The sequence below is a fragment of the Micropterus dolomieu genome, linkage group LG01 (genome assembly GCF_021292245.1).
Source record: "Micropterus dolomieu isolate WLL.071019.BEF.003 ecotype Adirondacks linkage group LG01, ASM2129224v1, whole genome shotgun sequence".
Classification (NCBI taxonomy): Eukaryota; Metazoa; Chordata; class Actinopteri; order Centrarchiformes; family Centrarchidae; genus Micropterus; species Micropterus dolomieu.
The window spans coordinates 21,502,890-21,530,293 of NC_060150.1; the positions used below are offsets into that span (position 1 = coordinate 21,502,890).

General features: G+C 40.4%; 1 protein-coding gene across 1 annotated transcript in view; it reads left to right on the forward strand.

Annotated features, from left to right (window-relative positions):
• The first annotated feature begins 282 nt into the window (after positions 1 to 282).
• The window catches only part of vopp1 (VOPP1 WW domain binding protein), a 54,857-nt gene continuing 27,735 nt past the window's right edge, over positions 283 to 27,404 (forward strand). The window contains exons 1-2 of the mRNA XM_046061321.1: positions 283 to 968; positions 26,479 to 26,537. Coding sequence (XP_045917277.1) covers positions 918 to 968; positions 26,479 to 26,537 — 110 coding nt within the window. The 5' untranslated portion in view covers positions 283 to 917. The remainder of the gene's footprint in view (positions 969 to 26,478; positions 26,538 to 27,404) is intronic.

Here is a 27,404-nt window from a genome sequence, read left to right on the forward strand (position 1 = left end):
CACTTAAAAACCACTTCAACAGCTGAAAAGAGTGGTCAGTATTTAAAGTGAAATGCTTTGGCTCCTAAACTACTTATTATTCTTGTAATAGAACTACTTCAGATAAAGGCTGTTACTATCTCTTGTAAAACTACTGAAATATTTGTAATTGTTAGTGTAATCGTCAGCATTTAGCTAAACACATTAGTGCTGAAGCTAGCCAAAGCTCAGTTAATCATTCCCATGCAAATTTAAAAAATTCTTAATGCTTGGGAAAAAACAGGAACTGGTACCCATGACTGCAGCAGAGAATCCCTGCTGGTTGTTCTGAGAAAGAAAATGTCCCCCTTGCTGTTTATAAATGATTAAATAAGTGAAGGGACAGTGTGGCAGTCTCCGGTGGTTAAGACTATAAATTCACTGTTAAGTGGCTTTATTACACAATTTATTCTTCTCATAAAACATAGAAAGGTTAACTGGATGACGTTTTAGAAATTATTCGTAGGCTAGTTATTTGTGTGGGCAAACGGCTAGCAGTTAGCCATTAGGCCTATACATTAGTGCTATCTGCTTTCCCACCCAGTCTGTTCTGCACCAAAGGCAGTAGGCTATAACTTTCCTCTTGCAAGAGGGTTGGGCTGGGCTGCTGGGCTGCTGGGCTGGTGGGCTGGGAAAGGGGCGTGGGATAAGCCAACATCACAGGCTAATGCAGCCTCCCACCGTGTCATTAATCTCCGTCTGTGGACCGTCTGACCGTCACCCAGGTTGCCTTCATCCGTCCTGTCACACGAAGGACTGTGTGGACCGGCTGGATCTGATCTCTGGGTGTTTCCAGTAGCGGGATGAAACCAACACAGTGAGAAAGGAGCTTCTTCTCCTCCTGCTTATTCTTTTCTCCAGAAGCGGACCTTAGCTTCCTTTCTCCTACCGGCGGAGAAATGAGGCATCCACTGGCCGATGCAGCCCTGATATTCTGGCTGTTTCTAGAGGTGAGTGATGGCCGGCGTTACAATCATGACCCACGGTGTTATTAGAGCTTTGATACACAGGCTCGTCTGGCTAAAGGATTTCCCTTTTAGTATATTTGTTATGTGGCGACAAGAAGCCGTTTTGTTGGGGGCTGATCGGTCTGCCTGCCAGAGATGTGACTCCGATACGTGCCGCTTGGTGTTGTTTTGAGAGCGCTGTTCGCCAAATTAAATTCAAAACTAACATAATTCAATATTCCGTCGCGTAAAGCCAAAATTACACACATGGTAGAGGACAAATTAGGATCTCTGTAAGATATACGACATCTTCTGGTAACTTCGGCATCTAAGTGACCCACCAAGAAACACTTAATGTCAATAAATTCTTAACTTTTAGATCGCTAACACTGCTCCTCGCCACCATCTCCATTGTGATGTAAAGAACATGGGAACAGAAAGGAAATATTAAAATAGGTGATGCTGAAAAGACGAGTGGAGACTACAGCGGTCCTTTTTTTGACGATAAAGCCACATTCAATTGTTAGGAGATGCTCTGTGCAAACAGGGAACGCCAAGCGGGTTGCTGGAGTTACCTGTGATAGTGTCGTCCTTTGTCCTTGTGCCCAGACCCCCATAACCACTCATTAGGTGACCGGGCCTGTAGGACACATACACCCACACAGTATAGCTGGTAGGCAGGAGACTGAATCTAACTGTAGGCAATGATATTCAATATTTCTTTGTCTCATTATATTTTATGTTATATCATGTGGTTTTTAAGTGTAATCACCTAACAGATTGATTTGGTGCCACAAAGTATCATTCTTCTTGTTATCTAACGAAACGTGCACTCATAATGTTCTGCATGTCCTTGGGAGTTTAAGGATCATTTATGGAGAAAAAGGGAGTGACAATGAGCTCTAATGTTATATTACAGGACTCTGAAGGTAAGACAATGTGATCACGATCCCCACTCTTCCTGCCTCTCCAGTACTGCTGACACTTATGTCTATACATGTATTATTAACTCTCATCATCATTATTTTATTTTATTCAGCTGATTTAGTGAGCACATCCATTTTGAATGTGAGCAGGCAGCCTAGAGGGGATCAAGCCCTTAGACCATGTATTGGGACTGCTGAGTTTACTCTGATAAGCGGTACTGACAACCTGCATGGTATGTATTCTCCCAAGGAGACTTTGAGCGTTTTGTGCTCTCGTTTGCTAAATCTATTCATAGTGAAAGCCCAGTGTAATAGTGTTCATGACACTAGAGTCCTACTAGTAGGAGTGGTGGGGGGAAATGGTCAGAGAGTATGAACCTCCCATGTGTTACGCCCCAACTTCAGTTGATTAACTTCAGTGGGAGACAGCTGGTGACACCGCAGTAAAGCCATGCAAATTCTATTTCTCACACATAGTATTTTTAAAACAGAATGTGCAGTGAGAATATGCGTGCTTCCGGTACAGGTAAATGTGATGGATGAATGATACAGCTGTGTGTAATGACTGATCACTGGTAGAGAACCTTAACAACGCAACCCAGTCAGTGAAATTGTGCTTGTGTTCTGTTCATCGACAACACCAACAAGTGGTGCAGCAGGCAGAAGTACTGATATGCAAACAGATAATTAAAGGCTTGTCTGCATCCATTTATAGCTACCTGTAGCTATAAGTGGATGGCTTGTGCAGTAGTTCCCAGTGTCACAAAGACAAAGACTTGTTCAACACAGTGATGCATATGTTTGGGTTTATAAATCTGATATCTGTACATTTCTACATTTTATTTGTGAACCTACACAGAGTTTTATGCATCTGGCCCCTGTTGTCAGAGTGGCAGCATGTCTGTCGGCCGCAGGGCAACAGTAGGGCTGGCAGTGACAAGGCCATCTGAAATTTCATACTGGGAGGATAATATGGAGCTCGTCTACATTTTCTCTTTATTTCTCTAGGTAGGTAGGTAGATTTTATTTGTCACAATATAACAGGTTGTAAAGTGAAAATGAGTTTGTAACTCCCTTCTGCTACATAGTAGACATTAAAATAGGAGCAATTATAAAAATAGTAAACAGACATAAACTATCATCACTGGAGCAGTGCTGAGGATGAATTAGAGTTGAATCGCGTTAGAGTCTGATCGCTTGGGAGAAAAAGCTGCCCTGCAGTCGGGTGGTGCGGCAGCTGAAATCTCTTCCTAGTGTTCCAGTATTGTTGCTTAGCCAGGGCGAACTGTGAGTTGGTCGCCTGATTTTTGCAGGTGCTATGGAATCAAGTACAACTTACTTAGTAAATCATCTGTAGACATATTTGGTTTTTGGTTATTGCTACATATGGATCCAGTGATCCAAGCTGTCAGCTGAGTTTGAGTTAAGGGAGAAACATAAGTAGACATGTGGGAGCAGAAGGTGGAAGGAAGTCCTTAAAAAGAATAGCTTTTTGGTCAGAAACACATTAGCTAGCCTCCCCGAGATCCACATTTTCAAGAGTTAAACCCGAGGACAGAGCAGTGTCCAGGGTGTGAGTGAGTTGAACCCTTAACTAAACAATATTAAAATAATTCACAATGTCTATCAAATCCATAGCAAAAGAGGAACCATGTATTGTATACATTTATGTGTGTTGAAATCACCTGAACATGTTCAGCTGGGATCGTAGAGCTGCTGCCTGCCCAGCAGGGGGCAGGATATCTGTTTCCATTGGGCAGTACAGATGACTTAATAAATGGTCTTTAAAGGGGCTATATGTAAGTTTTTGATTTTAATAAATCAAATTGTCATTGCCTTATTGTCAGTGGGCACAAAACTCACTTAGAAATGAAGCACACGCCTGTTTTCTCCGTTGCTTGCATCCGCCACTATTCTGCTTTTAATGTGAGGTCTCCGGGTCGGATTCAGCTCTGCGCACGCTCCTGAGCCGCTCTCAGACTACAGCGACAACAAGGCAGCTAACGACATGCAGCCCACTAACACCATAAAACAACCGGCTCACAGCAAAACACAGGCTCCACGTAAGGATACAAAACAACGATAAAGGTTTATGTGCTGAAGCCCATCAGACCAAACAGGTTCAGATGATGTCGAGTAAGAACAAAGTGAGCATTAGTAAAGCCAACTAACGGCAACCATGTTACTATCCTGTGTACCCACTGTTGATTTAGCCTGCAATAAAGGATGTAACGGCTAAAAGCAAATGTGGAGCGATTTGTTTACTAATGTTATCCTATAGTGATGCAGCCAGGAGCAGCCAGCTAACGCTACAGTAGCTCGGACCTGCAGCTGTTTTCTTCGTAACGTTCAGTTTATGTTTATTGTGGTTTTACCAATACTCAGATACACAGCTTCTCCACCTCTCAGTCGCTGTAACCAACGTGACCCACATAACATAAAACACTGCAACAAAACGGTCACAACAACCCGGAGGAAGAGCCATCCACTATCACTAGTTACAGTAAAGTTACTGACTGCAGTCTAACTGTCATAAAGTGTGACACAGTCTCGTTATAATATTCAGTCCAGCTCACTAACCGTTTCATTATCATCCAATACATGTAGCTGTGCTGACACTGCTGAGCCTCCGGTGACAGATTCACAGATAGTAAAGATAGTTACTGAAAAGCAGCGGGCGAGCTAACAATGTAGCATGTCGGCTAAATGCAGTAACTGTAACGATATCATGTAACGAGCATGGATTAGTTCAACCTGCAGCTGATAAAACTATTACTGTAATGTTGCAGTGGGAGTTTACCTGAGTTTCCAGCTCTGTCTGTCTATAGCCGCTGTCACTCTGCCTTTTTTCGGGAGGATTGTGCAAATATGCGGCTTGCTGCGCTGAATGAAAGGTACGGTGCCGGTGTGGATCTGCCTCTGAGACGGGAACATCGAAGTAACAGAGCCTGAACATGTAAGGAGAAAAGCCAGCATGCTGGTGTTCCTGCGTTTATTGTACTTCAGTATGAAACTGGTTGTGTGAGTTCAAGCGTACGAGCACACACCTGGTTGCAATCTTAGAACCGCAACGCTAGTGGCCGTTGAAAACTCCATAATGCCCCTGCGGTAAGGCCAGACAGTAAGGTATTCATAGTTTTCACCTGACATCACATTACAAGGAAAATTCTCCCTTGGAGGGCAAAAAAGACATTATTTTCCGCTGCCTACCAATATGCAAGTGATACAGTGCTATTTTGAGTTAGTTATTTTTTGCATTGCCAAAATGCTGGATGGTTTGTGCTTTCAGATGCACTGATTGAGGAGTAGACAAGCCTGGGCTGAGTTAGGTGAGGGATTCCCCAGAAGGTAAAAGTAAACAATAACGAGCGGGACCTGGTGGTTTATAACGATAGAAATGTGGCAGCGGATGCTGTAACGTTTTATGGATCGGATATGCCCAACACTTGCAGTTTGTTCATATCTTTCTTTTTCTTAAGTGATGCAAATAAAATTTGACTGCTTTTGTGGCGTCTCTACGGGGGAGTCATGGTGTTGGTCTGTCGTTTTGTCCTCCAGGTCACCGCGCATATCACGTAACTGAAAACTAATGCCGCATTCCAGACTGTTCGGAATTGGGAAACATCCAAGTTGAAATATCTGACTTCCGACCTCAAACTGTTTCAGGTGCATAGTGGTGCATGGTGCCAATTATAAACGATAAACATGGCTGACCATGATAAACGTTTCTTTGGCAAGTTTATGCACAGTAAAACCCTCAGCCGTGCACTTGGTGTTAATTAAAAGGATGGCCACTCGTTAACCGTGTGTCCTAATAGCTACAAAAGTCAGCAAAAGGTGTTGGCTATATTTCCAAATGTTTTCACATTTCTGGGCATTTTTAACATTTTCCTGAGTAATTTTTGGGTAGAGAAGATGACTTTACTGTAACCCGCTACCTAATAACAATGACAAAATATTTCTATATCAATTTACACGCAGAACAAGTTTTACTATTTGATACTATATGTTTTTTTTTTATTTAATACTTTACTTTGCCTTTTAGTTTATGGTTTACCATTTACAATGTGTGCTTCCATGGGAGCTGCCATTGTTGTGTGACGTCATTCTGCTGCTACTCGTGAAGTCGGGGTACATATTTTTTCTCCACGAGTTCAAGTAGGAAATCCGACTTCAAGAGGCGTTCTATAGTAATTTTGCTAGTTGGAGGTCGGAAATTTCCCAGTTCCGAGTTGCCTGGAACACAGCACACATTAGCCCAGCAACCGCCAACTCACTAAATTAGCGTTGATTAGCTACAGCTGAGTAAACAGTTGTCAGTACAGCTGCTGTCTAAAACCAGCGCCCACTGACTAAACCCTGCACCTCCCACAGCTTGTTAAGATGATGACAATTACGTAAGCTATAATTAACACTGCTCTTGTGATTTGAAAATTGTAGTCATATTCAAATCTTGATTTTGATGTAAATACAAAGTAATTCATTTCATCTACTGTTGTTTCTGCAACTTGGATGCTTTTGGTGGGTTTGAACTTTTTGATTGTGTTTTGATGTATAGATTTGACTTGATTTTCACTCTGAACTGAATAGCTATTTAGTGTTGAGCTTTATTTTTATGATGGTGAGTTGGCAATATGGGGTAAATAGTGTGCATGTTCAAAGTCAGGGTTACATTACCTCTAATGATGGCCTATGGCTGGAGGTTTTCAGGACCATATTATTTACTGCACATCGGTCATAATTACCAACAGGGAAATTAGAATTGTGGTCATTTCATGGCATCAATCAGAAATTATCAAATGTTGCTGACTGGTCAACTCCGGCAAAGACATTCATGTTGCCAAACACACAGACAGAACGACAAGAACAAAACAACAGAAAAACATCTGAACAACATTTGAACAGTGAGTTAGAAGTTTAATAAACAGTTTCTATGTACTGCATAAAACCTCATTATAGACAGATGTTGGATTAATTGGAGAAGCTTTTGGTCTTTTTTGTGTTTCATGACGCAGGATGATGAAATTATTTGAAATATCTCATGTTACATAAATCCCACACAACTGAACTAGGGCCAGATAAGAAAGCTTGAACTTTTACCAATATTTTTATTATCAACAAAAACAGACACCAATTAGAATACAAAAGTTCCACCGGAGTGTGTCAGAGAACGGTGCAAAATAGAGCCCCATTCTGTTACCAGAACAGAGACCCGAGTCGACATGAAAACCATGTAACGACTGACTTTCACCTCCTTTTGGACCTCCTTTTATAGCTCTGTTTCTTGGCTTCACATCATCTCTTGGCTCTCTTTCCTACTTCACCTGGATCTGGGAAAGTCCAAGATTTTCAAGTGCCCAAGCATTTGGTGGGAAATTCCCTGACTGCCTGCTCCTCCTCTCTGTGTCCTTTGCATGCCCTCTGCTTGATCATGCCATTTCTTCCATAACCTGACTTTTATGGAATAAATTGGTGTTGTTTGTGCTCTGTGCTAGAAACAGGACATTCTTACTGTGACGGACTATATTGATGTATGTTTTGTAATACAATTTTCACAAAATCTGCTTCTATATTTTCCTTTGCAAGTGTTTTTGATGCTGCCTCACTGTGCTCCCTCCCTTTTCTCCCAAAGCACACGAGCTTGCTTACACACACACACACATGTGCTACTGCTGACCCTGGGCAGTTAGATACAAAAAGGAGCACACACAGCCATAGAGTTTTAACACTGTGATCCTAACTTTACACTATAAAATAACACTTTAAATGATGACAATGTAGACCACCATTGCTCTAGTAATTAATGATAACAATTTAGGCTATAATGCTCCAAAATAATTCACAACACTATTTCTCAGGCCTTTCAGGGTAATAGACAACCAGTATTTCCTCCTTTAATACTACCAGACTGGCTTAGGGATATTACTTAAGATCTGCAGCCCCCATTCATATGACAAGTAGTCTATGTTTTTGACCTCTTCATGTTTCATGTCTGCTTCTCAGGTCTATGAAAATAGTCTTCATGTTCTAGTATGGTTTTGTTGTCATTGATTGTATTGTAGTTTTTGGAAATGCTTTTTGGTGAGGTACAGTATAGGGGTACTTTATCTTACTGTTTATAGCAAAACATTACTTTGACATTAGCCAGCATATCCTGCATGCATTAGTTAATTAGAGTTGGTTGCCTTATGTTAGTGTAATTAATATAGAAAATACAAAGTAAAATTAGTCAGCACAAGCCAATATGTTGAGCCATATGTCTTTCACAAGAAACTACTTCCAAGGAGAGAACAAAACAGTGCCCCTGCTGTAGTTTTAAAAACACCTAGCACTTTTGTTATTTCTGTATGGCCAAGAGAGAACTTAAGTTTTTTTTATGCCAACTGATACAAAGAGATATATTAAAGGGTAGCTACGGTATTTTTCCCATGTTTTTGTGACTAACTGGAACAACTTTTTTTGAAACTGGTCCAGTATTGAGCGAGTGCGCCGCAGCAGCAGCAAAACAGGGCTACAACTTAATCCTTGCAGGCAGTTTCACCCCGTCAAAGTACGTTCACTGAAGTGCTTGTTTGTGCCACTGACAGGCTCAGCTTGTTATTAGTTATTAGTGTCTGACGTTGTGGAAAGGATCACTGCAGAGAGGGACCCTGTGTTAAAGAGTAAGATCCTTCAGTCACAGTCACTAAATCGCTCTTGTCAAAGCCACCAGACTCCATTGACAGAAGTAGTAATTTCGCCTTTTGGTGCACCCATGCCTCGATTGCTAGTTTTGAGTCCATCTCTTTCTTTTTGTGACTGTGATCCTTCCTCTGAACCACAATATCTTTTTTATCCGGAGCATCAGAAACTTTTCTTGGTTTTTCCACCACAGGCTCTGCCATACTTCTAGCTGCTGTAGCTCCTCCGTCACTACTGCTGCTCCTGAGCTATGTTGAGACAGAGCTTGGTCATCTCTCCAGTTTCAGTTAGAGTGGATTTACTGGCATGACTTCATACAGCACAACGGTGCCAAAGCATATTAACACAAACCATACAACCATAATTACCAGTAAACAATTCTCAATGATTAACATTCAGTGGGCTTTTTTTCACAGCAATGGCGGGTCATGAGCTTTCCACATGGCTCTGGGTTGCTCCCCCCATTAAGCTCTGGCAAACCAATCATTTCTGGTTGATGTAAACGCATCATTACCTGTGGGCAAGCACGGAAATGTCACCTCAGAAACCAGATTTAAAAACTCCACTATACTGTGAATTAGGACTGTACCCGAATATTCGATCATTGGATACACATTTGATTTTAAATTTTTAGCACTCCAGTTCACATCAAAGGAAAAACAAAATAAAGCCGCTCTTTAAACTGAGTGATGGCAGTTTTGGGGTTAAGAACGTTTAGTAGGCTATAAAAAAGTTACATAATAACGTGTTGTTACTTTCTGCAACCGGAAACGGTGCTCATTCTGTCTGCTCTCTCTGGACCCCTGCCCGGTTAATATGTTCCCGAGATCTGTTCTGGACCTGCTCAACTCAGCCTTTCACCCTCTGGACTCTCAGCTACGGGCTTCCAGTCTGCCTCGCTCTTCCCCGGCTCAATTTCGATCACTCTAACTCCAGTCTCCTCTCTTAGTCCTGCACTTGGGACTACTAGCCAAGCTGCGGGAAAAGTTCAACACAAACTTTTGGTAATAATAACGTGCTGTTGTTATATAGCCTACATGTAAATAAAGAAACTAAGCGCTCTCTCTCTTTTACTCTCTTGTCAGTTACCGCTGTTGTCCGTTTGTTGTCCTCCCTCGCGCGGCGCCGTCGAAGCTTTGATTATTCACTGTTAATTACTGTCGAAGCTTCCAAGCTCAAAAAATGACATTCAGGCCAGCTCTACTGTGAATGCTGGGAGATTTACCTGGCAATGAGAAGCTTAATTAGCATTGTGTGGTTTGGCTTGAACGTAACTGACCTTCATTTATATGTAAAAGTCCCTCACTCACTCCAGCTTACATAATAGTCTATATAATAATCTAATTTTTCTGTCAATAATGGCGTGTGTAATAGCTTTCATGATAGGTATTTCTATACTAATGACTATGTCATAATGATAACATCAACAAGAGAGAGACAGAGTAAAAAGATAATGCATGCATATAATAAATTAGAGAAAGGGCTTAGGAAAGAAAGGAGGGGGTAGATAATTAGCTTTGTGAGTGAGCAGGGTGTAAATGGATGAGGTGTTGAGGGAGAAGATGTGAGAGGTAGTGAACTGTACGGGTCTGTCTGCCTGGGAATAGAGATATGAGTGGGTTTGTGGTGTAGGACATTTTCTAAGGGACAAAATTGAGAATTAAATTAAGATTTAGATTATTGATAAATTAAGTAAGAAAACTGACCAATGACTGATGCTTGTTGTTTGTTTAGTTTTCCAGTTTGAAAGGGTTACTGTCTTGGCAATAGCTTGGGCAAGCAGTGTCTGTTTTGGTGGAAGTTCCACTGAGGATGAGTATGCATAATGAGGGCGAGAGGGGAATGCTGCAACCCATTACTGCGGAGAGTTTAAGCGTGATCTTAACCCAGAAGTGTTACGATACGTAGGTGTGTTTATCTGGTTTTAATTTTTATGGCTTCTACTGTATAACTGTGTTCAGCAGGTCAACTCTGGTTGTTTTTAAATGTGCTTTATAAATAAATTTGACTTGACTTTAATAGTGTTGCCTAGAGTGCATTGTGAACATTCTCTGTGTTTGAGAGACATTTTATGTGTTTGTTTTGAGCAATGTGTGTTCTATGGAGGCTTTTATACTGGATTAGTTGTAGATTTGTATGCTTTGTCATTTGAAATGATTTTCTGCAGACCTGTGTTCCGAGGCTGGTGTCACAGGGGATAGATAAACCTCTTTTCCATTTAGCAGTCGGCAGGTGGATCCTGTTATCTGTACTGGAGATTAATTTATGTAAGTTTGAAAGAATTTTGGTGGACGCAGAATATCTGATATATAATTAATCTGTATATTTATATAATCTGTCCTGCTGGATTGGGTGGTTGGAGTGGATTATTTTGTGAGTATGGGAGAAAGTTTCTCCCTCTGATCCCATGCCTCTGCATCAGGTCTTTAAATGAGATAAATTAGTTGTTTTGATATCAGTGTTGAATATGTGTGATTCCTTTTGTTGGCATGTGATAAAGTGACGTGGAGATTTGTTGAGCTGAAGTCAGAGAGGGGTGTATGTGCCAGAAGTCAAGTCATTTGCTAGTTTGAGAGTTTTTCACCGGCTTTTGAAGCAATTGTGATGTTTGTTGTTTGAGCCAATGAAGGGTAAACAGAGCTTTCTGTGTTCTTGCTGCATTCTGCTTGTTCTAATTTAACCCAAGACATATGATCCGGGTTTTTCAAATAGTGGGGTGAGCTGAATTAACTCTTACAGTCTGGAGGAGATGTTGATACCGTGAGTTCATTGACATTGGAAGAATAGTGGATTTGGACCAGTTTATGGTGTAGTCTGAGATTTGTGAGAATAACATTGAGTACTTCCTGTTGCGAGTTTTGTGGATTTTGGAAATAGATTAAGATATTATGTTCTATGTTTGTGGCATAAATTCCTTTTTATTTCATGGCTCTGTTGTATGGCACAAGCAAGCGGTTTAATGGAAATGGCAAAAAGCAAGGCAGAGAGTGGGCATACCTGTCTGGCACGCTTGTGCAGTGGCCGCTGATGTACTGTGTGCTCTTTTTAACCAGCGAATGAACGACTCTGCCAAACCGAGATTTGGTACAGTCAGAAGGAAAATCCAGTACACTTTATCAAATGATTTCTCTGCGTCTCTGTATCTTTGTTGCGTTGTGACATGTTGAGTCTGCAGATGTTGTCGGTGGAATATCATCCTGTATGCTTTGTTATTAGGCAGTTGTGTGAGAGCATGGTGTAGTCAGAAAGTGTTAACATTTCTAATTGATCTGTGGATCTTTGCACTAAAAGCAGATTATCTAGAAACCAGTTAATAGTTGTTAGGTTGGGTTATTTTCAGGGGAAAACAGATTGCTCTAAAAAGTTCAGAAAGGATCATGTGTGGCTTGAGGAGATCGTGTATAATTCCCTGCTGAATTCCTTACTGTCATTATGAGTGATTTCTATTTAATGTAAACTGATTTTATAGATTTAATATTGTGTTCATGGTTGTTGGAGGAGAAATTTTTTGTCTGTATTATTAAGTAGGGCTGTCGCGGTGAAGTAATTTCCCCCGCCGTAATATGTTGGGGCTCAACGGCGCCAGCACCATGTAAGGTGGGATGTAACTAATGCTTCAGTCTTCAGATTGAGTGTTGCAGGTGCATGATTTCTAATTAGCATTGTAATTATGGTGTATGTGAGAAACCTGCTGTGTTGCAGCACTGTAAGGCACCATCATGTGTATTACTGCCACTACTCAACCTGGAGTGTCGGCCAGAACACTACTTAAGGCTGGGATGCACATCTGAGGCACAGCCATAGACTTCACACAGGAAATGAGAATAAGAGTTGAGAATGGAGGATGGTTCAATGTGATTATATTTAAGGAGCCCTATTATACTGCTTTTCCAGTCCTATATTGTAGTTCTGTGACTCCTGTATAACAGCTTTGCATGATTCAAAGTTCAAAAAATGTATTTTCTGTCTTATACTGGCCCTTCATGCAGGCCTTCATTTCAGCCTGTCTGAAACAAGCTGTAGGTGCTCCTGTCTCTTTAAGCCCACTGTCTTATGATTACCAGGCTGTTGTTGTTGCTGAGCGGAGCCGTTGGCAGAAAAAGCAGTTGAAAACAGAGCATTCAGAACAGGAGGAAATCTGAGGTTTTTGCTCACTGGGATTTGCTTTAAATACTTTAACCTCATTATTTGAAGCTTTGGCCATGTTTAACACAGTGCGCGTGCTGTCGATATTGACTACCACCTATGTACAGCGTGCTAGCAACAAAAACTTAGCTCTGCTTATTAGCTAGGCTCCTTACATGCTTGCTAATAACTTTTTTAAGCCGGGTTTCCAACATTGACAGTGTTGTGTTGGACAGATTTATGCAGCTGTGTTCATGAGGGAGAGAGAGCGAGACAGAGAGAGGGACGAGCGAGAAGATGTGCTTCGCGAATGCGCTACGGCGCTCTGCAATCAGATACGATTTTAGTAGGCCTAGTAAAAAAAATCGAAAATCAATCTGTGGCGGTCAGCATTGATATTGTGGCGGGCCGCCACAAATAAATGAATGTATGGGACATACTGTTAACATGAACATCCAACATTGTAACATTGTAGATAAGTCATAAAATATGGAAAAGCATAATAGGTCTCCTTTAAACAAAGTCCAAGTAATTATTTTGTACATTATCGTCAAGAGCGATCAACCATGCACTACTTTATTGCTGTTGAGGACTGAGAAAGTCTTGAATTACCTGACTGTGATGATCAGTTGATTACAGTGTTGAAATCAACTCTGGTAATGGTTATTGAGTTAGAGGTGTGGTTGGTTATTTGTGAGAAAAAGGTGTGAAAGAATGAAGGGTCAGCATTGTTTGGGCCATCAAGGTTCTCAATTGTAAATGTTTTGTTTATTAAAGCAACTCTTCCTTCTGGGTCTAATATTGTGTTGAGTGAGTAAAGTGTATTATTTTATGGATCAGAATGGAGACACCTTTTTGTTCATTATTGTAGGTGGATTAGGATTTGTTGTTGTGAATTATTTAGGTGAGTTTCTTGTTGTAGACTTGTCTGCTTTCAATTTGAGTAGATTATTAATGACGTATTCTTTTTCTCTGTGAGCAAATGCCATGAATGTTCCATAAAAAAAAGAAAATAATGGGATCAGGATTAGGAATGCAGCTGCATGCATGGGTACTATATGAGTTATGTGTTTGAATGTGTAAATATGGTAGATATCTGGGTGGGTAGTAAAGGATAAAGAGATACTGAAAACAGAGACATGAGACAAGGAGACGGTAACAAAAAATCACAACTGGGACGATTGACCATAGCATAGAGGGGGAGGGAGAAAACATATAGGGATGGTCTGTGTTGTTGTGTTTGTGTGTCTCTGCTCTTGGGTTCTGATGGAGTTCTTCAGAAGGACTTTTGTTGTTGAAAGAGGATTCATTGGAGAGTCTTTTGTGTAATGCTGCTTAGAATAGCCATGTTGTGTCGTAGAGTTGCGGGACATTTATGCAGTTTTTCCTCCATTATATATGCTCTTTTATTTTTCATTTGATGTTCTTTCATGATGGGATACAGGATGTTCCTTTAACTTCCTATGCGAGGACCGGGGCTCTTTCTCAGTGTGGTTACTGAGACTGTGAACATGATGGAATGTTGTTTGCACTATTTGAGGGCAGTCTGCACTGGGAGTGCATGAAGGTTTTGAGCAGAGCTTCTGGGATCAGATATGTTGTTTTCTTCAAGTCAAATATCATGTTGTTGCACAAATTTCTGTCAGAATCTCCATATGTTTATTGGTGGTTTCTAGGTGTGAGAGAAAACATCGATTCTTAGATGCATCGCGATGCGGACGTGGAAGATTCTGACTTGATTAACAAATGTCAAATCTATTATTTATGTTAATTGATAACATAATGTTGACAGAAAGCAAAAGGCGGAACTGGCGGAAGTGCAGCGCCCAGACCGTCTGTGGTGCGCACACAACAGAGACCAGTGTTCCCCCTGTAGTCGACACACCTCCGGTGTGGAATGAATAACCTCGCTACTTAAATGATTTTAACTCGCACACTGTGCGATCATGGTGACACTCAACGCTTGGCAGCTCTCTGTGTATCCTGAGTGTGAGGCCTAGCAAATGAGAGAGAGCGAGCAGCAGAACATGACGGTGAAAGTTATCAGAGAAAAATATTAGCAGTTGTTTGTTTCTTTTGGATTTTTACACTGTCTGTGTGTGTGTGTGTGTGTGTGTGTGTGTGTGTGTGCAAATATTGTGTGCAATTATGATGCGGAAACCAGTGGAGGACGTTGGAAGTGAGGACCATGGTATCTGGACACTCGGCACGGGCCGATTCTTTTTTTTTAACATTTGAAACTTGGGCACAGCTTTTTTTAAACACTGATCACTCACAGTGATGCGTGAAAACACTCACCATAGAAATCTCTGCTGTTATTGGTGTATTGCGGCTTGTGGCATGTAGGAACCAGGAAACAAAGGAAAGGAAACCACTAGGGGTGGGAATCTCTGGTCACCTCACATTTCGATTTGTTTACGATTCAGAGGGATGCGATGCGATTATAAAATGATTATTGATGCATCTTTTCTATACAGGATCTTTGGATAAATTACTAAGCATTACATTTGTGCAGTAAAATCCAAAAGAAACATCTCCTAATTAGCTTAAAAGGACTAGTTTCCATTAACCTCAGCTCCATGGTACCTCATTTCTTTTACGACCAATTGTCAGACTCCTCTGAAAACTGAAATATAGTTATCAAGATGTACAATATGTAGGGTTGGGCCGATAGACGATCCATCGGCGATGGCTGACAGACATCACACCCGCGATCCATTATCACGGCAGCAGGTGAGTCGCACGTTGGCTTATTAATGACGCAGCCTATCAAACAACTGAAACCAACATCTGCACTCTGTGTGTTCACTGCTGCTTTACCTAGTCTGTGCATATCCACTGCGACTTGTAATGTAAGTTAATAGTCTTGAAGTCTGTGCTAGCACACATGCACATAAAACGACTGCTGCCCCCCGCGTGCGTGCCCGGGCACCTGCGCACCCGATGAAAATTTTGTAGACATCGCCCAACCCTAACAGTATGTATACAGGACAGAGCTGTACACCAGTTTAGTCTAAGCTTGTACCTGATGTTCTCAACCCTTGACAAGTAAGTAAGTTACAAATTGTTACAAATTTAACTAATGTTACATAACAGCCCAAAATGTGCTGAACAGGGGAGATGTTAGCTAGCGCTAACTGCCTTCACTTTTCCAACAGTTGGGGAAACAACAGACTTTTATTAACGGACACACTGTGACCTACACTGCACGTTTACTACCAGACTGAAACTTACTGCTAATATTTTTCTCTGCTAACTTTCACCGTCATGTTCTGCTGCACGCTCTCTCTCTGTTGCTCGGCCTCACACTCAGGATACACAGAGAGCTGCCATGCTCACACAGTGTGCGAGTTAAAATCATCATTTGCGCATTGATATTAATGATTGTGATGACTGGTGGTGTGTCGAATACAGGGGGAACACTGGTCTCTGTTGTGTGCGCACCACAGATGGTCTGGGCGCTGCACTTCCGCCAGTTCCGCCTTTTGCCTTTACGTTATCAATTAACATAAATAATCAGTTTTTTGACATTTGTTAATCGTGTCAGAATCTTCCACGTAAGCATCATGATGCATCTAAGAATCAATTTTTTGCCCCCTATTTCCTGATGAACAGGTCTGGGTGTGTGACGATAACAGTGTGTGTGGTTTTGGTTAACATACTGTATGTTAATGTCTTAGTGTGGTGTTTGTAGTGTTGAAAGGACTAACAGTAGTAAGTCAGGCCACTGTAACCCTCCTTGCTACCGCAAGACTGTTGTGTGTCATCTGGATAATAAACAGTCAATGTCCTGTGCCTATAATTACAATATGATTTTATTATCACATCAGTAAGATCAAGGTTTGTTCCCTGCTGTTTGTCTGCCTGCTTTGAAATTGAATCACAACAAATACATCATGATATTCTAATGTTGTATTACATGATTTGACTTTCTTCAAATCATTTAAGAGTAGTGACATAGTAGAATAAATGCTACAGCAGCCTTATGACTTTCAAAAGGAATTCTTCACATTGTATTCGCTGCATATGATGCTTACAGCATCTTCCTCTGCAGATGAAGTTTGACAAGCTAGAATGTGAAATAAATATTCAAGTGACTGTTTAAACCCAGTAGAGCTGAAGTGAAATCAGAAGTCTGGGCTTTGTTCCTGATGCAAGAGTAACTTATTTAAAATCACATCAACATTTTTAATGCAAATTTGGACAGTTCCAGCTTTGAAACAACCTTACTCAACAGCACGTCATGTGGTTCATTCCATGTATATTTCTATTTTAATGCCATTTAAAAAACACCATTTCCAACAATCTAAAGTCTGTTTCAGGTTGAATGTCTTGACAAATTGTGGCCAGTCAGGTGGTGAGCTGTGAGAAAGGGCAGGGAGGTCAAAACAGTGTAGATGTTTTTTAGACAGAGATTACAGCTAAAAATGTGAAAAGACAGCCCGACAGAAGAGGTATGGAAGGATATCATGGACAATAGTTGGGATTGTGTGAATCTTATTAGGCGCTGTCATTTTTAATGTTGACAGTTTAATGCTTGTTTGACTTTGTCACAATCACAAAGGTTTTAAATACTTATTTATTTTGGAAAAAGTAACCTCAATATAAAGATTGATGGAAGAAACACTCAATTAGGGATTACACAGAGTTACAGAACCCAGTGGAATAGCAGCTAGACTGGAAATGATGACAGGACCTTCTCTCTACAGACTAATCCCCTGGCTGATTTATGTATGTTACACTGTGGTGGCAGACAAACTTTCACTGTCAGTGAAAGCAGGGAGGTTTGGGTTGATCACAGTTGGCAGTCGCACCCTCTGGCAGATGAAAGTTGTTTATATGAATGTGTGAAACACTAGTGTGAAAGTGGTTCTGACACAGGCTCTGGGAAAAATAACAGTAACATACCACTTTAGTCCGACCTCAACTGTCTAGATGGGAAAATGTATGTCTGATGAACAAAATCAACAAACTTTCAATCAGGGATTCCATGCACTGCAATCAGATGAACTGCTTTATCTATTAGATATCTCAAACATGAAAAGTGGAACGTCCACCAGGAAACATTTGGAGAGTCCTGAGCAGGCAAGAGATCTGCAGGCTGATTTTGGTATCGTTCACCATCGGCCCAGTGTATATGGAAATAAAATTATAAAAGTAGACCAAGACCAAGCAATCTGATGTTACTAGACATTTAGAACTTGATCAAATCAGCATGTCAGGATACCTTGCTCATCATTAAAAATATTACTACAACATTGTAACTGCCAGATCTGGAGCAAAAACCAGTAGGCTACAATTCAGAGGTAACTTGGACAATAACTTGAAAAGCCGATTAGCAAAAAGCAGCCTAAATGTGGATTCTGATAAACAGGCAAAAACAATCATGAAAATAATAATATATATTATTTTACAAAGTGCTTTGTTTTTAGCAATGACAGGTCTCTTCTGGACAACACAGAAATCTTAACAAGCCTTTTCACAGTGTGTTCTGTGATTTTGATTTTAACGTGGCATCACAATGAAAAAAACTATTCATTTAGTTATTAAAGACAACAAGCCAAATAAATCTCCTTTTAACATAGGTTATTATTTAATTATTACACAGTTATTAGCATGCATAACAGAAATACATATAAAAATTCACTTTATTTACTTTATTTTTTTTTTATTTGTCTTTATTTTGACATTTTAAATCTTCCATATTGCTTTCCATTTCTTATTCTGTTAAGTTTATTGTTGAAGCAGCATACAGCAGCACAGCTCATTTATGTGGTTTTGGTAATTTGCAAGTGAAAAGATGTCTAGCCGTCTTTTCATTAAAAGTTTCATTAAATAGTTGATATTAGATTGTAACCTTTATTTTAGTGCCATTTTGATGACACAGGATACTGGTTATATTTATTGGCAAAAGCTGTGCACAAATAAGTTTAAAAGTAAAATATTTTATATTACAGTGGTGGCAGTGAGTTTACAAGTCAGCCACTGATACATACAAGTAGACCAGTAGATTCAGATGTACAATACTTGTTGTACATGATGCAAGAAGCACAGGCGCCCCACAGCTCTGTTTCCTCCTAATGGTTGTTTCCACTTCAGGCCAAACACACACTGACCATCAGATGATGCTTGTTGGCCGGTTGCCTGCTAATGGCAGAGGCATCTGTGTGGTCAGCAGAGATCAATAAGACAGGAAGGAGGGGGAGAGGTGCATGGATGGATGCATAGGGTTTTATTCAAAGGTTTATAGAGTTTATAGTTCAATCCTGGCAGGGTGGGGCATCGTTTGGACCATAATGAAAGGCAAAATGCCTTGAAATTCAGGATACCATTTGCATGTTTTGTGGACAGTATGATCCAAATGTCCGATTAGAAAGGGTTTGCAACACACTACAAGCTAGATAAATTCAAATGAACTCCAAAGGCCGTGCATCTGGAGCACTGCATTGTTCAGTGATGTTTGACTTTTCTTTATTTTCCTTTAACCTTCTTATCTACAGCATCCTGCAGCTTCAAAGACGACACACATCCTGATCACCACACACACACTCTCACTTCTAAAGCTTTAATGCGCAGTGTAGAACCATTTGAACTATTCAACCTCCCCCCACACCCAACCTACATCCTCTAGCCAAAACCCATCTGAGCAGCTGTTAAAGCAGGAAAACACATTCTCTGGTTGCGTAATGTCATGTTTGTCCCGCGGGAGCGCAGAGAGACATTTCCCTCCGCTGTCCATGCCTTCACTGGGCTGTAATTAAAGAAGACAGTGAACCATTGGTAGCAGAGTGCTGGGGACGGGATAAGAGTTAGGTCCAAACTAAAGTAAATTATTATCAACAAGGTAAAGGAGTTTTGTTATTCTAGCTACGGTTTGTTTTTCTATATCAGACATATATTTTTTATATTATATATTAGCATTGCAGTATTGTCCTGTTTCTATGCATGTACTTTACATGGTATGCTTATGAAATAGTCCTCATTTATCTCGTCTACACTCATATCCATCCTGCCAGAGGTGACCCTAACCCTAACTGAGTCATATCAAAGCTAATGCCCTGAATGTGAGAGGCCTAAAGCTCGGTCTTATGAACTGACAATATATAAATAAACTTTAACTGAATTAAAGCTGTTAGAAGGATTTAGAGGGAGGATCAAGAGTGTTCATATCAGAGCCTGGGCTGTTCATAAGATCTGCTTCAGTAGCACTGAGATCAGCAACAGCATTGACTTGCAGCCAGAGAGGAAGGCAGATAAATGCATGGTACTTGCATGAAGGTTATGTCACATCCTGTCTCAAGCTTTGCTTAACCCTCTGTATACCCAAGGTCTCAAAAAACATTACATTTGTTGTGGTTATTCACAACTCCCAGCCGATGTATCCTTATAGTCTCTCTAGTGACATCACGGTAGTTTACTGAGTTCATATATGTTTTCAAGAGGATGAACCCTTCTAATTTGGATGGCAGTGTTGGTCAAGTGGTACACCACTTTGGTCCAGACTGAAATATCTCAACAGCTGTTGGATGACTTGCCATGACATTGGGTACAGACATTCCAGCTGATTTATTTTAAGGTGATCCCGTGACCTTTCTTTCTAGTGCACCTTTTTAGTGAAATATCTTCACAGCCATTGGATGGATTCTCTGGATGTTTGGTACAGATATCTATGGTCCCCAGAGGATGTATCATATATCCTAATGACTTTGGCGATCCCCCAGTGTTTCCTCCAGCACCAAAACAGGTTGACTGTTAAATATATATAAAATAGATTCCCCTGTAATTTGGTACATACGTTCATGTTCCCCTGAGGGTGAATCCTAATGGCTGCTGCTAGCACTAAAAACAACAGGTCAAGGATTTAAAATCACATACATGCATTGGCAATACGTTTGGTACATATGTATTAATGGTCCCCAAAGAATTTATCCTACTGACTTTGGTGATCACATGTTTTTTTATTTTGCAGGACAAGCAAGTTGTACAACTATTGACATTCCCATCAGCCTCAACTTTACTTTGTGTTTAGTGCTAATTAGAAGCATATAGCTCAAAGCACTGGTTTGGTGCTGCCTCACAGAGCATGGCTGTAGTTTTAAATACTTGCAATCAGCTACTCTGTGATTTAAAATAAGACAGAAGAGAAGAGAGACTTACAATGGAGTGGCTCACTGTTCCTCAGATGACAGTGTATAACTCTGTGAAGATCTGATTACGCACTTCCTCTGTGTGATGAGATTTCCCACCAGTGACCACAGTGATAGCACAACACAGTCCGGACAAATAGAGTCCATGATGCCAAAAACTGAGGACAACCAGTGGAAACTCAGACTAGATGGATAAATAAATACTGTAAAATTTTCAAATGATTATTATTTTCATTATTTGTTATTTTAGTAATTGTTCCTTGGAAAAAGGAACATAAATAGCATAAATGAAGCATAAATACTTCGTGGGTTTATTTGTTTTATACATTTGATACTTGATTTTTCTTTTTCTTTGATACTGATATTTTTTGTTTATTAATATAGTATATATAATAATATATATATATAATACACACACTTTTACTGTTTTATTTATTTAACTGTATGAAATTAATTGTTTTTGTATTATATTTTAAGCTTTGGCAATATTGTTCTATGCATTCATGCCAATAAAGCTGAATTGAATGGAATTAAACTGAGTGGGTTTAAAAGGGGATGGGATGCTTTTTTTTGCTGCAGCTCTACCTTGTTAACATCTCCCCTGCCATCTTTCTTTCTGTCTCTCCCTGTGTGTCTGTTTCTGCTGTTTACTCTCAGTGTCACAGAATGGACCCATCCTCCACCAGAAGCCTGACAAATAACCTATTGTGTTGCCATGTTGTGAGCCAGCAATCCAGCTTGACCTGGCATAACACCCTGCTGCTCTCCTCTCCACACAGTGTCAGGGATGCCTGCCACTGTGGCCACTTTTGAAATGTATGCAATAAATGAAGGATTAACAATAAGCTCATTTAGACATCATTTAATGTAAATTATGTTATCATTCAATGTTCAATATATTCATACAAAAAAATTACATGCATATTTGCATGCACAAAGGACCCATGTCTTTGAGTACATGACAATCACTCAATCTTTCCTAACAATCACTAACAACCAAGTTTTTCAAAGGTACCAACAGGCAACAAGAAACACAAAGCACACTATAAGTTCACCACAATGTACAGTCAGTGCTCAATACAAAACCCAAAACTCAACCACCAATGAGTCCTTATCCCAGTTTCAATGTCCACAAGAGTCCATATCTCAATATAAAACTTATCTTCTGGATCCCAGCAAGCAAACAAACAAAAAAAAATGATAATACAAACATTGGCCAACAAAAATAAAACCAAGCTTAGTGATTCTCCGATAACACCGGAGTTACCACCCATAGTCTGGAAGGCTAACCTGCTGTCACTCAGGGCCTCTTACACTGTTGAGTTTTGTTCACATGACTGTACTCTTTGGTGTACCATGAGTTTTTCTTGCGTAGGGGCACTTCTCACAAGCTGCCGGTTCTCTTTTCTCCACATCAGGTTCTCTGGGCGGTTCATATGGCCCTAAATAAACTACATTAACCAAAAGGCTACTGACCTGTTCCCATTCTCGCAAGCCTGCTAACCTCTGTCGGGTGACAGAGATTGGGTGCCTTTTGTTCACGCTTGTTCAACTTTTTATAAAGTTGCTTGTCTCTGTCACTTTTTGTGAACCAACCAATCACAGCCTGGATGGGGTAGGACATTAAATAGAGGTTGACGTGCAACAGCAAACCTTCGAAAAGTGGACCTGGTTGTTATGCGTGAGTGGTTATGATTATTGATGAGTTAGTACTTAGCATTAACTAATTAGAAACTAACCACCATGGAGACCATTCTTACTGTAATCTGTAGGGTGACTATCCAAATAAAGTGTAACCTATAAATATATTATTATTCTAACATTAAACATTTTAATTAATATTATAATATTATACTAATTTATACAAGTTACAATAGGTGCTCTTTCTAGCCAGCCTCTTCCTAGAAGCAAGATATTCCCCTTGTTTTGTTTTACATCTGTTTTACATCTAAGGTTGTTGTTGTAATATAAAGTGCTTTCCTATGGGCTTGCTATCCTTTGCCAGCATATTTTTGCAAATATTAGTTGTACTATCCACTTCGTATAGTCTCCTGCCGACTCTGCTACCTGGCTGGTGGAGGTTTTTAAAAGTAAACACTGGAGTAAACATTGAAGAAAAGGTGGAGGGATTAAACATTGACTGTGATCCAAACCAGATGAATCTTTTCTGCCAAAGGATCCTGCAAGCCATTGTACAGGCGTTGGATAAGAAACTGGACAACCTCTGTGCCTGCATCAGGTTCCAGTGAGATATCAGGAACTGTGATGTCCTTAGTTTCACTGAAACTTGGCTTAATCCTGGAATACCTGACAGCGCCATTCAACCAGATGACTCTTTTCTGTATACAGATCTGACAGAACAGAGGAATTTACATCGGTCATTATCACAGATGTCTACATTGCACCCCAGGTGTGCACAGATTTTGCCCTGTCAGATCTTTGCAAGTACTTGAAGTGCTCACAGACCAGGTATCCTAATGCTTCTGCTCATTGTTGCTGGAGACTTCAGTCAGCCTTACCTTAAGAAGTTTATGCCTGACTTTCATGTGGCGCACAAGGGGAATAAATACCCTAAGTCACTGGCGAATGCCATTCAAAAATGGCTAATTGCGTTTAGGAAGAGCAACCATGCAGCCATCTTGCTGATGTAAACAAACTATGATGCAGGCCCCCAGTGACGAGAGAGTTCAGGAAATGATCAGGCTGATCAGAGGGCCTGATTGCATGATGCAGTCTGGAGCACGTTCCAGGACACCACCATCGATGTCACTGATGACATCAACAGACTCACTGAGTCTGTGGTGGATTTAATTTTGTTAAGCAACAGAAGCAACTATACTCAGTTAAACACATGTACTGCAGCCTACAACTTAGGGATGAAATCTGAAAGTAGGGACGATTATAAAGCAGCAACCCACAAAGGACGAGGAGCAGTTAAGGGACAACGGGAAGAAAGAACTACAATTCCGGAAGCATGTGGCAAAGTCTAAGAACTATGACAGATTACAAGCCCACCCCTTCTTATCAAGTGCTGATGAGTCTCTAGCTAGTGTGCTGAACAACTTTTATGCTCATTTTGAGGCCATTGGCAGCCAATGAGCACAAACAGATGAAGCAGAGGTTAATGGATGGGTGAGTGCACCTCTCGCTCCTATCACCCTTTCAGTATGACGTCAGGAAGGCCTTCAAGTTTGTCGGTGGTGATAAGCCACCACAGTGGATAAGACACAAGCCTTTGGTGTGGGAGACCTGGGTTCTCTGACATATATAGGAATAGTAAGTCGCTTTGGATAAAAGTGTCAGCTAAATGACACTGACTATTATTGTGATCACCAAGAAAGCAGCAAGGCCAGACAGTATCAGTGGGCAGGTCCTCAAGCTATGGTATGTGTTGGCCAACTAGCACCAATAGCCTTAACAATATTGAATTAACAATTAATTATTGTTAATAAGCTAAATAGAGCTAAAAAAATATAAAAAGCAGGTGGGTCTGAATAGGTCACACAGTATTATGCTATTTAATATGCTATGTAATTTATTTATTTGGCATATTTCCCACTGGACATTTTGGCTGTTGATATTTTCATTTGCCGGACAACTACACGTGCCAGCTAACGCAAACCGTGGCTAAGAGAATCACTACGAAAAAGAACCACCCATATAATGGCCTTTTCTCCATGCTGCGGTGGGGAAGAAAGGAGATTGAGATCAATGAAAAAATTCACAAGAACAAATAGGCAATAAATGAAATGAGTATTCCTGTAAGGTTAGAGCTGTTGAGAAATTTTACTGGATGAGTGAAACTTTGACCTGCAGGTGGCGCTAGAGGAAAGGTCAGGGGATCATTATAAAAATCTGTACCAAATTTTATTTCAATCTCTCCAATAGTCATTGAGATATTTCAGTCTGGACCGACCAACTAACTGACAGAGACAGTGGCAGTGGATTCCCTACAGCCATGCTAATAGCAGAGCATAAAATAAGCAATTGTAACAACAATACATAAACTGAAAATAACTGTAACACAGAGCTACAGCATGTAAATCCCATCCCCACAGACACCACAGTGTAGTAAAATATCACTTTGCAGACAGGTGTGGGGTTTGTTCATGTTACTGAGGATTCACTGACTGCTGCTTTTACCTGCTGACGGAACATCAAATTTGCTCTCAGAAAGTGCTACTACTGTGCTACTTTTAATTTCCACTGTACGGAGTGCCTTTTTTTAATCAACACCATGAGTTAAGAGAGTTTAGTGCATAACAACATGATATGAGTGAATGTCTTTTTTTTTTTGTAACCATATCTAAAAACTGCATGTTTTCATTTGCAGACTCCAGTGCAACGTTTTATCTTTTAGATACTAGTATAATGGAAAGTTCTGCCTGGCACCCTGAGGCAAGGCATGTTCCTACAATATGATTCACTTCATTTAGCATGCTCTCCTCTCTCTCCCTCGCCTTCAACCGGCTCCTTACCTCTCCTGTCTCACCTTCCCTCTCTCTTTCTTCTCAACACTCTCAGTCTATCCTGCACCGCATCTTTGCAGGGCGCAGAATGATAAGGCTGAAAATCCTCAATATGGCACTACAAAAACAGGCTGTATTTTTATTCAGGAGGTCATTTCAAATACTGTTAATTAAAGGCACTCTCCAGTCGGACATTATCGGTGCTCTGTGCAACGTGAACTGAAGCCAGTAATGGAAAAAGAAAAGGTTCACATACAAAGGATGCAGGGGGATCCTTGCTGGATATACTGCTCTAAAAATGTTTTCATGTATGACAGAATATGCACCTTTAAATATTTTGAGCTTGCGAGCCGTTGAGGTTTTGAAATATTACGTGTTGTGCACCATCTAGGCCACAAGAGTGCAGGGAACACAAACAGGATGTGCTGTTGTTGAGTAAAGCTATTTATGCATCATTGTCCTTCCAAAATTTTAAGTTGTAAGCGACATAAAGCCAAAAAAGGTTTATTAAAGGTTAATTATGGCATGTTTTACTTAAATTACTTTGACAAGAGTGTTGATTGTACAGGTGTGTGTATTATTATTATTATTAATATTATTATTTGTGCGCCTAATAATATATAATTCTTGTTGGTGTACTATGTTGATACAGGTGATTTTTTCCAACATTACACATATTGCTTGCAAAAACAGCTTTTGCTGCACAAAACTAGCTTGTATGCATCTCCCTGTAGTTGAAATGTCTGTTTAACAGTCAAAAGTACAGTATGTGCTCCCTCATCAACTGTAATGAAATAGCCAACAGTCTAAGGTATATCTCATTTATTGACCTTCCATTGAACTGGGTAGCTAATACCGATCAGCACATGAGCTAAGGAGATCCAACATTAGCTTTACTGTGACATCTCCTTTTCTCTCTTGGACATCCATGGACTTGGCACCTAAAGGCCCGTTGCAGCCTTGGGTCCAGGAAGTGCAGACCCAGCCAGACCCTTCTGTGGCGAGAGTCGTGGCCATCCATGCTAGCTAAAAGTGGCTGATGTGTCAATATGTCTCTGTTCCTCGTCTCAGTAGAAAATGGTGTTTGCTTTCAGGCCAATGAATGCTCAGCCTTAAACTTCTGTTGGTCTCAGTTGTTTTTAATAATTGCCTTTCTCTTTTACAGTGTGTAGAAGCCAAAAAGTACTGCTGGTATTTTGAAGGCGGATACCCCATCTACTTCATGTAAGTACCACAATTTTCCATTCCTTTAAACCAATGAACTTGAAACTCTGCACACAAAAACCGCGTTTGGAATGGATAGCCAAGTGCACCACACCACCTCGGCTCTGCTAGAGTCAGAATTGCTTAACGTTGTGCAGTATAGCAACAGCTTTAGACAGGTGTCAAAAAATGCTGTAAAGTAAGAATGTTTTTTATAAATAGCCTTGTAATAATTATAGTTATTATTAATCATTGCAATTATTGCAAAGTGAATGAGCAGAATAAAAATGTAAACCAAATCTAATTTCATTACCAATAACCAATTTTACACAATTTGTGGTGTCATTGTTGTGCAGGTTAAAATCACTAACTAACACTTTGTTTAGCTTAATAATAGAAGTCAGTTGGTAAACTCAGACAAAAACTGTCCTGCTGGACAAGGAGGTTGATAAATTGAAACAATAAAACGGCTTTAGCTGGTCCACATTAGTTGTAGTTTAAAAGTAGTAAAAGTTTCTGTGCTCACCGGTACGCAAGAAACCATTTGGTTACAAGGGACACTCCAGTTCCCCTTCGAGGGAACTCGAACTGCGTCGGTTACGACACTATGGGAACGCCTCTAGGCGAAGCAGGTCTGAACGTGAATGAAATCACTCCAATCCTATTGGCCTGTTGCTAGAACGGTAAGGTGTGACGGAATAACCGGAGGAGTATAAAGCACACCTGTACACACTCATCATTAGCTTTTTTTTATTCAGCAGGCGCTCTGTATGTTGTTTGAAGAAAGCTCCAGTCCTACAAGCAGTATGTCTTACCTGAAGAAGAAGTCTACCAGCATGTCCGGCAACCAGATGTACAGAAGGTGTGTTTTTTCTTGCCCTCGGTACA